Raw genomic sequence first — 13,089 nt, 5'->3', positions numbered from 1 at the left:
AGCTGCAAAGGGGACTTTTTGCATTGCATTCTGATGTGGTCTTGGGCAAGCTCTTAAACCCTTCTAATGAATACAATGGCAAATCAGGAATACAATGTGTTCAGCTGTGATGATGGTGAGTGTCTTTCTTTTCACATTTCATTGTTTTCCTGTTGCTATGACTTTAAAAGAAACAACAACAAGGTGCCCTTAAACCTATTTGAAAGTGCTTGCTTACCCACAGCTACCTCTGTCTGCACTTCTCTCAAGGGTACGGGTGGCCGAGCTCGGGAAGGCTTGGTTGTTTCCTACAGACAGAAGGAGATTGTTCAGGCAGTGAGGCCCTACCCAGGAGGGCCATGCAGGGGAGCTGCTGTTACCTTGCTGAGCCTGAAGAGCAATGACAAGAGCTGGGCCCCTGGAGAAGCCAGGAGGGTGCACAGAAAACTCATCTGGAAGGATCCGAGAGTGATATGGGTGGGGTCCACACCCCTCAGGAGCTACAGTAATTCAAGAGCAGCGATTACATCTCTGATAGTAAGTCCAATAGAAAACACTGTTTATATTTAAATAAAGTTCTCTCTCCCTCAGTCCATCCCAGGCGTTAAAAAAAAAATCACAAGAAACATTTTTTTTTTTAATAACCAAACAAATCAATCTGTTTGTTCGATTTTCTGAGTGCCAGGCGTGTTCAACTAATTTAATAGTCCCTACAGTCTGACAAGGAGGAACCAACATCCCAATGCACCACCCATGGAGAGAAGAGGTTAGTGGCCCAGAGGAGAGTGTCGTCAGAGGAGGGAGGGTGACTTTCGGTTTCCCAGAACGGCCCCACTCTTGCCTCAGGTGGACACAGCTATTCTCTTCTGGCTACTTGGTTGCATTTCTTGATCACTTGCTTACACATTTTACATACACACCATGTTATTCTTTTCAAAAATTTTTGCTTCTGTCACTGTCACTGATGCACTCTGAACATGGGTGCTCTCTGGAGGACCCACTATTGAGTGACACCTCTGAAATGGATCAACATCACATTTTCTTCTTATGAGATTGTCCTAAGAAGCAAATTTGAGTGTTTTCCCTTACCTCAAACATTGTGTTTTTCCTCCAGGTGTGAGTTTTCCTTCAGGAAAGCAGGGCCTCCATTTTAGCTGTTAATGCTGATTTATGATCTCTACATCTTATGAGGACCAATTAGACCTATGCCATCAATTGCAAACTGGTATCTCAAGGGCAAGGTGGCCTTCAGAATTGTTTTGGCTTTTGGTTAGAGTGTTTTCAAAATTTGAATTGCCTAGGCCACCAGCCTGCTGCACCCTCTGGAGAAGCCATGCTGTGGAGCGCATGGGGTCAGCTGAGGCAGCCAGTGCTTGTCTGCCCAGTGCAGACCCCAAGCTGCTCCCCTGTCCCCAGCCCCAGCCCCTACAGCACACCGATGAACACAGGCTGGATCTCCCACTCAAAACCTTTCTCCAAGGAATGTAGTTTTGTTAAGGGGAAGGATGTCCTAAAGGAACTCTGCAGAGTCTTGTGGATTCCCCCCCCTACTCCAGCTTTCTGGATTCTACCCCCTACTCCAGTGATTGGAAACTACAACGGGAAACTACAACTCCCAGCAGCACCAGGGAGAGAACTGTGAGGACCCAACGGCAGAGCTAAGCAGGTACCAGGGAATAAATAGGGCCCATTGTGTCTCGCTCTCTTGCTCGGGAAATGGCTCTCGGGGTCACATGACTCGTGGCTTTCAGTTAGTTTGTTACTAGCTCCAAATCAGCCCAGGCGGTAAGATATTCAGTTGTTGTTTCCTTTTCTTTTCCCCTTTTGTAAATAAACCCATTTTAACCCTTTTGTGTGCCCTTGCATTGCAACTGAATTTTAAGCGTGAGGCCCCACTGACGGGCGGCCCAGTTCACACTGGGGTGATAGTGGGGAATCAGTTTTGCTGATTCCTTAGAGAAGAAGGTGTCACACTGCAGGTCTAGGATTTTGAGGAAAGCCAGTGTCTCCCACCTGGTCTTGTCCCACAGCCGTGACTAGAGCAGCGAGACAGGCATATGAGCAAAGCAAGGTGAGGGCCACAGTGAGGCGCGGTGTGTGCAGGAAGCCGCTGGAGGAGGGACGACTGTACACGGAAACCCAGGTGTGGAAGTCCTCCAGGTATTCTGTGAACTTTGAATACAAAAGCTGAAACAGAAACAGGCAAGAGAAACTCACTGAAGTTTTAGGTGACAACCAGTACTTTTCTGAGCAGACAGACCATAATTTTGAGACTCTCCTATTCTAGAGTGTTAGCAGGTGCTCCAGGACTTTCACAACCGGCCCTACCTGGCTGTGCTTTTAGTGAGTGAGACAAACCCAAACTTTTGCAGAAACCTCTGGAATTTTAGTATAAACTGCCCCTCTTACCAATGGCAGGTGTCAATGGAGATGCACTGGAAAGAAAGGTCTAGAGTAAGTAGGAAAATGTCAGCACTCACAGATCTCATATCCCTGGTAGAGACCAGCCTAAGCAGTTCATCAGAAACACAAAGTTAGGCATAAAAATGTTTTCAATCATGAAAATTAAAGGAAGGAAATTATAAGTGGATACTTAAGTAAAGAGTAGTGTACAGTACACCATGATATGACCTTTCAATGATGACTTCAAAGAAAATTCTTAAACTGCCTGTACATAGAAAATGTAAAAAATGTACAGTTCATCTTATCACATTTATTATCAAAAGGGTATAAAATATATTCTTAAATATGGAAAGGTGGGAACATGCAAGCATCAAGATTTACAATTGATTTGCTCGATTATAAGTGATTTTTTTCTTTTTTCATAATTCCCTGCCATTTTGCCCTCACCACACCTGTGTTCGAGTCATCAGTTATCTAGGGTGTGCAAGAAATACACAAGGCACTGAAAAGTCTTTAATCAGAAGTCCTTTGGACCCCACAAAAGACATAATCAAAAATCTGTAAATACTATTATAGTTATAATTAGAAGAGGAAATTCATTACTGCAATGGTTAATATCTGGAAAGGATAATTATTCCATGCTTGGATGGTCACTTAATGTTGTGTCATTTAAAATGCGACTGTCTTGAAATCAACATGAACACACTTTAAGAATTTAGAGAAACAGCTTCTGAGATAAGTGGAGCCAGGCTCCATGTTATCTGGGGGACAGCGGATGCCATCTTACCTTCCGGAAGCCTGGGCCCCTGCACAGGCAGGTGAGTTCCCGTGACCATCCCCTGCTAGCTGCGAGCCAGCACTCGGCAGGGAAGAACCAGCTCTGTCCCGCTTGTGAGCACAGCTCCTTCACCATCACGTGGCTGACGTACCAGGCAGGAGAAGGCCCACGGCTGTCATGCCAGAGCCGGATCTTCTGGAGAGGGCCCAGCCTTGCCGGTGCACTGAGGACACACAGCAGTGTACACATGGGTTTGGTGGGGTCCTGGGGTTTAGTGCTAACCCCAATTCTCTCCCTTAGAGGTGGGTCGACGTGTCAACAAATGGCCACCAACTCTACACCATCTACTAGTTTCCCTAAAGACAAGTCACTCAAGCTTCAGTAATGTACAGTCACAATGAACAATGGGAATTCTGGGAACTCTGTTATTAGGCCATTTTGTCCTTGTGACAACACCATGGAGTACACTTGAACAAACCGAGACGGGGTAGCCTGCTGTACACAGAACTGTATATGGGTCCGCCATTGTCTAGGGGTCTTTGAACTGTTATTCAGCACATGATGGTATTTGTGTCCCTTGTGGATTAGTTTGAGTTTAATTGCATCTCAATGAAGACAGAGTTCCCCAAACTAGTAAACATCTTAAATGAAAATTTTCAGGGGAGAATATTTAGTTTGATTCTTTCCTATTTTTGGAAAAGAGTTGTATTTATATCTTGAAAATTATCTGACTTCCTGCATTGCTGTAAGTCACCAGTCTTCCAAATTTGGGGTCAATCTAATTAACAACTAAGTAGGTGTATTGACAAATTGACATAGAAAATGCTATAGTTATGAACTTACCTAGCTTGAAAAATCAGTAAATTCCTTTCCCCTTCCTCTTTTCTTTCCTCACATATACTTTTCACTTCAAATGTGAAAAATATGCAAATATACTTCAAAATGTGCAAAAATACATTGGATGTACATCAATAATTTATATTAAAAAGTAATAGTATATAGTCTATATTTTTAATTTATGGTAAGGCTACACCAATTTTGACTGGTCTTTCTGTCCTCAATTGTGTAGTCAGACCATTTTGGAATACCTCAGGATAAAGGTGTGTCTGGAATTGCTTTCAAACAGGGGCTTCTCTGGACAACAGAGTTCTTTGGGTTCGGAAAGTCCATTTTCTCCACAGAAAACAATGTAAACCTCAAAACAAAGATACAGGAATAAGACTTCAAGATACTCAGCACATGACACTTACACCAGCATGTCTCCTTTGTCCCTTCTCCAGTTCCCATCCTGCCACAAAACCACCCTGAAAGGCCAAGTGCTAGAGCATGAACCCAGGGGACAGAGGGCACCTGCACCCCCAACCACTGGCCAGCCCCTCCTTCTTTTTCCTGGGAGGATACCCCAGAATTAGTGCTTCCTAGAGTTGGCATATTTTCTACATATTTGCTCTAGGAAAGTTAGATACCACTAGGGATTTACTAGGCCATTTCCTGTAGGTGAGAGAACGTGACAGTGGATGCTGGTGGCCTCTGTCAGCTCAGTGGGGAGATTGATGGAGCTCACGGCCAGCAGGGCAGGTGTGAGAGAGGCACTATGGGAAGCTGCTGGCCTGGGGCGGGGCTGGCTGCGGCTTACCAGCGTGGCTATTGTCACATGAAACATACGATTCTGATGACTTGTGATCTATGAATCTTTCCTTTAAGAAAGTTACCTATTTTTTTCTGGTTTTTAATTTTCTCTACCCTAAACATATACATTTTTCATTATGTAGTTCCTAAATTGTATTTTTCACCTTTAAATCTTGAGTCTTCTGGAAGTAAAGACTTAATAGCCACCATCCCCAAATATTTAGCTGAATGGCCCCTGTTCCATGTTGAGTTTTAAGGTTTCCCAGATGCCATGATGGTTCTGGAGGCTGGAATTCAGCTACTTTTGCTTCAGAGTAAGTTGTACAGCTTTGGACTTCAGGAGACCTAGTCCTGTTTTTTTCTTTAATTGGTCTGACCATTCTTATAATTCTCTTACATTCTTGGGATTTTAGAATCATGTGGATTTTAGAATCAGTTTTTTCAAGTTTCCTCAAAAAACTTTCCTGACATTTTGACTGTATTTTATTGAATTTAATTTCTTTATGTCTTTTTAATCTGTAAAATAGGCATGTAAAAGTAACTCATTTCAACATTTTTTTTTTAATTGTTAGGGAAAAAAAATTTGGCATAGAGCAAAGCCCCAATTCATGCTGGCTAGCTGCTATCAGTATCATTATCATCATTATTGATTAATTTGGGAGAAATAACAACAAAATTAGTTTTTCCATAAACAAATAAGCATAGCCCTTCATTCAGTTCTTATCAGCATCTTGGACAAATTTTCTCCTCTAAGGTACATTTTGGTGATTATCCCTTGAGGCACATCACCATTTTGTGGCTGTGATGAGGAACATCACAGTAGTTATGGGAACAGAGAAACAGAGACCCTTAACCATTTATGAAGGCTTCACTATTAGATGCATTGTTTGCTGTAGGAAGGTGTCCCTTGATACTTTAAGGGCATCTCCTTCTGTGTGGTACAAACTGCCTGTGAGTAGACTTGGCTATGTGACTCGCTGACAGACTACACAAACACAGTTGGACAGTCAGGCCTTACAGTGAGAGAGGATCACAAAACTCAACACCTGCCACACACCCATCTGCCCCACCCAGCCAGTTCATGCCCACTTCACCCTCCCTCCCATCTTTCATCCTCCCCCTCTGTTCTCTTTTCCTATGGCTCCCTCAAGAAATTGATGTGAGTTCTGACTAAAGATGGGGCTCACCCTCTTGGGGTTCATGGAAGCACACATCTCCATTCACCCAACTGGTTCTGACACTCTAGCTTCTGCCTGCCCCTCAGGGTGGGAGCAAGACCTCTATGTAGCCCATGGACTAGACCTCACCATCCCAGGCTGCACTGTACCGCCTGTTCCTCCCCTCCACATCAGCCTCCTTTAGTTCCGCTGGAAAATTGTCTCTATGTCCAAATTCTCAACCAGCAGGTCCCCAAAGTTAATCTGAATAACCCTCACCCCTTTCTACCTCTGGGTGATGAAAAATGAGCTCATTATAATGAATTCTGAACTAGAGGCGTCTGGAACTTGGGGAAGGGTAGGACCCAAGGGAGAGAGAAATCACTCCCGTGACAAGTTACGCTGACACAGACAATGGTCAAACCACCATTTCTCACAAGCTTCCACACCTGCAGACACCACAGGAGGGTCCCAGATGCCAATTACCTTTGCACTAAAGCGGGAGGGAGCCCGGAAGCCTGTGTCAACGACCACTGCATACAGCTGGTGGCTGGGTGGAGTGTTCCCTTGCAGAAAAATGTAACCAATTTTCTTTTTTTCTCGATCATCTACACATCTGCTTTTAGTCACCAAAAATGCATAAAGAATTACAAGAACCACCACAAAAATGCCAGGAAGCAGATTTTCTGGGTGCCTATAAATAAAAAAGTAAAATTAACTACTCACAAAAAGAAACACTTAGGCAACCAGTTCCCTGAGAGGTGCACACACACACAGGGGAAACGCACCCAGGCGCACGCTCACAGATACCTACATGCACAGTCAGCCTACACTACCTTATTTGTAAATCATTTGTTTTGTAAATTTGGCAAAAAATTAGATTTGTCAAAAAACAAAAGAAAAAAACAACAAAAAAGAAAAAAGGTCTATTTTTAAAAAATAGATTTTTAATGAGGAAAATGGTAGAGAAGGGAAAGGTGGCCCGAGTGGGGCAACCTCTGGTGATTAGGACTGGTTTGTGCGTCTCAGCTGGAGGGAGCAGAACCAAGGGGGGCCCTGAGGCATGGAGCTGTCCCACACAGTCCAGCGAAAGGAACCACAGGAGCACAGGCTCCAGACAAAATCCTTGTGAGGGACCAATTTTGCATTTGAACGTTGTGACCTGTTGGGGACTCGTGGCCTTTGAGAGATTTTCTTTATGAAATTTGGATAAAAGTCTCTGCTGTGAAGAGCTTCAGCCCATGGACTGTGGATGTGAGGAAAGCTCTCTCTATCCCAGCAGAATGAAGCAGGAGATGCTCTGCTGGCTCCACTCTTCTTACCCCTGTGTAGGGGGTTCTGAGGAAAGAGCGTGCCTCTCCCCTGAAGCTTGCTCACCTCCAGTTTCCAGGAACCTGTGCTAGCTGGGAGGACATCATTGAACCCTCCAGATGCCACAGGGTGGCGTCCACATCAGGTCGCTCATGACAGCAGGTTCATTGATGAGGCCTGCCTCGCCTCAGGTGTATGAGCATCTGATGGGACTCCAAAGGGACATGTGCTGCAAGGGATGCTGTCCTTCCAGGTATGTGTCCTCAGGTGTCTTCTGGCTGGATATCCTCAGGGATGCCCCTTCCCTGGACCAGCATTGGCAGCACCAATAACTAACATCTATCACTAACTTTCTAATCCACTTACTAGTCTACAAAGTAACCAACTGTTGAATGACTCATTGAATAAGGTAGAGTTTCCTAACACAGCAGAAAATATAGAATCTATAATCAATAGTTAGCCAGCAAACATTTACTCAGTACCTGGAATGGGTCAGCACCTGGGATGGCCCAACCTGGTACTAAGTGTGGGTGGGGAGTTTGGGTTCCATTGCACCACCACAAAACAGAAAGCCATAAAGATGTCCAGCTTTACCGATGCCTGAAAAATATGTTTGCCCTATCTTGTCACCTAGTAAGTGTGCTAGCATCATGTCTAAATATATCTAAATATATTTCTTTTTTTTTTTTTAAGATTTATTTATTTGTGCATACAGAACTGGGGTGCAGGCCAGAGGCTCAGAGGCAGTGAGAGGCTTCACCAGAGACAGAGTGGGGAACAGAACAGGCAGATTGACGAACTACACTGCTGAGGGGAGCAGTGGGCGGGTCAGGAGAGGTCTGCCACGCCATGTGGTCACCTCCGGGGCAGGTGGGAATCGAACTCATGTGGAAGCGGTCTTAGATTCTCAGTGCTGTGCTTTTAACCCGCTGCGCCACCAGGGAGGGCCTAAATATATTTCTTAATAAAAACAAACTATTACTAAAAGCTGCTCTCAACATGTGAGTCTTCAGCAAGCTGTAATTATTTTGCTGGTGGAGGGTGTTGCAGAGTCTGATGGCTCTTGATTCATCAGGGTGGTGGCTGCTGAAGGTTGGAGTGAGTATGGCAGTTACTTAAAATAAGACAGCAGTGAAGTTTTTGACATTAGTGTTATGCTGTGTAAAAGCATTTTATCCAAATGTAGATTTTTTTTTCAAAATTGGAGTTAAATCTCTCAAAACCTGATGTTATTTTATCAACATGAGTTATCTATTATTCTAGATTTTTTGTTGTTATTTCAACAGTGCTCTCAGATCATCTTCCCCACAGTAAATTTCTATCTCAGAAAAACATCTTCTCTGCTCATCCAAAAGATGCTCTTCATCTGGTCAAGTTTTAGCACAAGATTCCAATTCAGTTACTTTTTCAAGCTCCACTTGTAATTCTATTTCTTACTGTTATTTCTACCACATCTGAAGTCTTGAACCTCTCAAGGGTTAGAATCAGCTTCTTCCAAATTCCTGTTAGTACTGGTACTTTGACTTATCATGTAACATAAATATTCTTAAGGTCATGGAGAATGGTGAATTATTTCCTAAAGGGTTTCAATTTATTTTACCCTGGTCCATCCGAGGAATCACTATTTATGTCATCTATAGCCTTACAAAATATATTTCTTGGGTACTTAGACTTGAAAATTAAAATTACTCCCTGACCCATGGGCTGCAGAATGGATGTTATATTGTCAGGCATGAAAATATTCATCTCCTTGTACGTCTTTACCAGAGTTCTTGGGTGACCAGGTGCATTGTCGATGAACAATAATATTTTGAAAGAAGTCTTTTATTCTGTGTAGTAGGTCTCAACAGTGAACTTAAAGTATTTAACACACCATGTTATAAACAAATGTGCTATCATTCAGCTCAAAATTATCAGCTGTATTAACCCCTAAAAAGACAGTCAATTTGTCCTTTGGAGCTTCAAAGCCAGACATAGCTAGAAATTCTTAGATGACATCTTTAATACAAGGTGGCCATGTCTACAGAAAATATGTTGTTTAGTCTGTAGCCACCTTTGCCAATTATTTTTAACTAGATCTAGATAACTTGCTGAAATGAGCACATCAGCATTTGCTGCTTCCCTTTGCATTTTTATATTACAGATTCTGCTTCCTTCCTTAAACCTCATGAACCAAATTTTGCTATTTTCAAACTTTTCTTCTGCAGCTTCTTCAGTTCTTTCAGCTTCACAGAATTAACGAAAGTTAGGAATTTGCTCTGGGTTTGCTTTTGGTTTGAGGGATTGTTGTAGCTGATTTAATCACCTATTCAAACCCCTAAAATTTTTTCTATCAGCATTGGCCATTTTGATTTCTTATCTTACATGTGTTTATTGGAACTTTATTTTCCTTTGCATTCCCAACTTGGCTAATGGTCACAAGAGGATTATCTGTCAGTCTAGCTCAGCTTTCAACATGTCTTCCTCACTGAGCTTAATAATTTTTCTTTTTTTTTTTTAAAGATTTATTTATGCATACAGAACTGGCATATAGGCCAGAGGCGCAGGGGCAGTGAGAGGCTTCACCAGAGACAGAGTGGGGAGCAGAACAGGCAGATCGATGAAGTACACTGCTGAGGGGAGCAGCGGGCGGGTCAGGAGAGGTCTGCCGCACCATGTGGGTCACCTCTGGGGCGGGGGATTGAACTCACACAGAAGGGGCTGCTGCTCGCTCACAGTACTGCGTCCTAAACTGACATGCCACCAGGTAGGGCCCACTTAGTCACTTCTAGCATTCCATCTAAAGGAGAAACCCACAATCTTCTTTTTACTTGATCACTTAAAGGCTATATAGGGCTATATTTATTTGGCCTAATTTCAGTAGTGTTGTGTCTCAAGAAATACGGAGGCCTAGAAGAGGACAGAGGTGGGGAAACAACCAGTAAAGGACAGTCAGAGCACATAACATTTACTAAACTGTCATGTGGGCATGGGCTGTGGGACACCAAAACAATGACATTAACAACATCAATGATCTCCGATCACAGATCAATACATAGATATAACAATAATGAATAAAATTAGGATACTGATGAAACAGATGTTAAAAACAAACAAACAAAAAAAAAAACAACTAGGGAAAATGACAAAAATAGTAATAAAAATATTAGAGATACTTCAGCAATTACCAAAATATGACAGAGGGACAGGAAGTGGACACACGCTGTGAGTAATGGTGCTGATAGTCTTGTGTAACACAGGTTTTGGCAAAGTTCCAATTTGTAAAATCAAAAAATGCAATAAAGTAAAGCACATAAAGTGAAGTGCAATTACCTGTATTTCAAAACTATAAAATAGGGTGAATTTTAAATTTGTTGCTTAACACTGAATATTTTTTAAAAGAAAGGGAAAAATAACTATAAACCAGGGCAGGCAAATAGGCAGTATTGCCACATGGACACTAACCCAGTTGAAAATCACTGTGCCACTCACATGAGCGGTACACTTAAAAGCAACACAAGTATATTGTGTTTGTTTGTAAACTTCCTTATGTTTGTAAATCTCCCATCAGTCAATGAAAGAATAGGAAGATACAAGGTAACTATATAATTAAAGACAATAATCGACTAATATGCATCTTTCAAAAGGGAGTGACAGTAACACACATTTCAAGAATCTAATGGATAATATAGTGAGTATCTCAAGGAGGCAGCCATACAAATAAAAGTTTAACTGGATTTAGAAAACAGAGCTTACCTCTGGAACTTGGAAACGTCGCTCATTTCAAAGCTGGCGTTCAGCTTTCTCCTTAAAACAGCAAATGTGGCCAGGTGATCATAGCTGGGAGGAAGATGCTCATTAGGACCCAGAATGAGGGGAGAACAGTTGTTTGCAGGGTGATGGTACCCTGGGTGAGGGAAATATGAAAAGGATGCCAAGCTCCACTAATTACAACTCAGCGACTCAGATTAAGTTTAAAGTATTCAGATAAAATATAAGTCAAAGAGGGGCCTCAGTTCTGGCCACAGGCAAGACGCCCTCACAACCGAGTCTCTGAGGCTGCCTGAGACATTGGTTGTCCTCACAGTGGACCTGGGAGTGTATGCAGATCTCTCTGTGATGCCCACTACAGTCCAGCTCATTCCAGGAGATTCTCAGGTTCAAATCACTGCACAATGCTGCCTCAGCTACCAGCCAGATTCTGTGAATTGGCCCCTGAAAAGCTTGTCCTGGTATTATCAGAATGTTGCCTTTGGTCATTCCTGCCCCAACAACCACTATGAAGACTGCTGTTTTTATTTTACCTCTCTTTTATCTTCTTATGAGTAGATCTCATGTTATATTCATTTTTGTACCTCTAGTTTCTAAAAAAAATGCCTAGCAGAGAGTAGGGTGTAATACAGAAAAGCTGATGGGGTTGATGCACTAATAAATAATGAATTACACCAATATGATCTGGACATACTTGCCTCCTAACAGGCAGCTATAGAGTACAGTGTCATATGATAATTTTTATTAACGAAATGACAGTTTCAATAACTATGCATAGCTAATAATTACTTATTCTGTATTCTAATGTAAAAGTAGAAACAATGATAACAGCATTTCAGCTAAATGATAATTTCTAATTTAATGACACAACAGATAAACTCCAATATTCTTGAGAAGTCCTGCCAACAATCTGTATAGAAGTTTCATTGTATCATGAAATTCACCCTTACAGCATGCTGTAAGGGAGACCAGGAAGTGGGGCACACAGGTAACAGGGAAGGTGAGCGCACAGGTCCCTGCCTGACTAGGTCTATCCCAAGGGAATGCCAGGGCATCTAGAACCATGGACACCATCCTCACCAGATTCTATGATTCACCGAGGAGTCATTTGTCAAACAGATTATTTGCTGAACACCTACTACATGTCAGTAGCCTTGGAGAGGAGTAGATATAAAGAGGACCTTAAAACCAGACCCTGATCTCCACAGGGGGAAATATGGTCGGAAGACCAATTTTACAGACAGAGTAGTATAAGAGGCATGAGCTCATAGTCACATAAACTGAGACCCCTTATGATTTATAGGGTGGCAAGGATAGCGAGGCTCTAGGAATTGCAACAAACAGAAAATGCAGTCACTTAAAAAACCTCAATTCTTTCTCAAGCTTATGTTTAGCTATACCTGCAGTTCACTTTTCCTGGAAAAGTTCCTGGTTGTGGAGAGAACCTCCCAGATTTCCACTCCTTCATATCCCAAAACAGGCATTGGATCCACTGGAAATGTACTGTATAGTTCACTGATTTAGTAAAATATTTGTTTGGAGGTTTTCTGTCATAGTCAGCATCAAGTAAGGATAAATATCCCAAGTTGGTATCTGAAAAGAGAAAAAGTGACTTAAGAAACACTGAAGTTTGAGGAAAAGCATCACTCTGAACACAGAAGACAGTAGCAGAAAGTAGGGAACAAGACCAGGAGCCAGGCAGGGAGGAAATGAACCATTTTCTCTCTTGGAGAAGATGAGTCATGAATTAAATATGTCCAGGCACAACTCCAGCTGTCAATCTCTCCCAGAGTGTTGGAAAGCTTAAGTTCTAACTCTCTCTGGGCACTCTGTACAGACTATTCTTTGACCCTACACGATGAAGAGTGGAGTCAGCTTTCCCAGTCCCACTCAGAGAACTTCCCTGCGTCCCTTTGGCTCCATGAATCAGCTTGCCAAATGTTAGTAGGCCCCAAGCCTACAGCCATCCTGGTAAAACAGCATAATGACCACACAGCTTTAGCCTGTCATTTCAGGGGAAAAATTTTTATGTTTGGATGCAAAAATATTTAATGCTTTATTTATTTAAAATTTGACTGTAGG

General features: G+C 42.4%; 1 protein-coding gene across 1 annotated transcript in view; it reads right to left on the bottom strand.

Annotated features, from left to right (window-relative positions):
- PKD1L1 (polycystic kidney disease 1 like 1) overlaps positions 1-13,089 on the bottom strand; it is a 117,874-nt gene that overhangs the window by 42,220 nt on the left and 62,565 nt on the right. Inside the window, exons 28-35 of the mRNA XM_012735155.1 lie at positions 12,408-12,600; positions 10,993-11,076; positions 6,433-6,640; positions 4,249-4,355; positions 3,170-3,383; positions 1,993-2,166; positions 360-479; positions 218-287 (exon numbers count right to left, since the gene is read on the bottom strand). Coding sequence (XP_012590609.1) covers positions 218-287; positions 360-479; positions 1,993-2,166; positions 3,170-3,383; positions 4,249-4,355; positions 6,433-6,640; positions 10,993-11,076; positions 12,408-12,600 — 1,170 coding nt within the window. The remainder of the gene's footprint in view (positions 1-217; positions 288-359; positions 480-1,992; positions 2,167-3,169; positions 3,384-4,248; positions 4,356-6,432; positions 6,641-10,992; positions 11,077-12,407; positions 12,601-13,089) is intronic.

Source organism: Condylura cristata, unplaced genomic scaffold (genome assembly GCF_000260355.1).
Source record: "Condylura cristata isolate star-nosed mole 26May11 unplaced genomic scaffold, ConCri1.0 scaffold00004, whole genome shotgun sequence".
Taxonomy (NCBI): Eukaryota; Metazoa; Chordata; class Mammalia; order Eulipotyphla; family Talpidae; genus Condylura; species Condylura cristata.
Note: the sequence above shows the minus strand (reverse complement) of the source record. Positions and strands in the feature narration are given on the sequence as shown.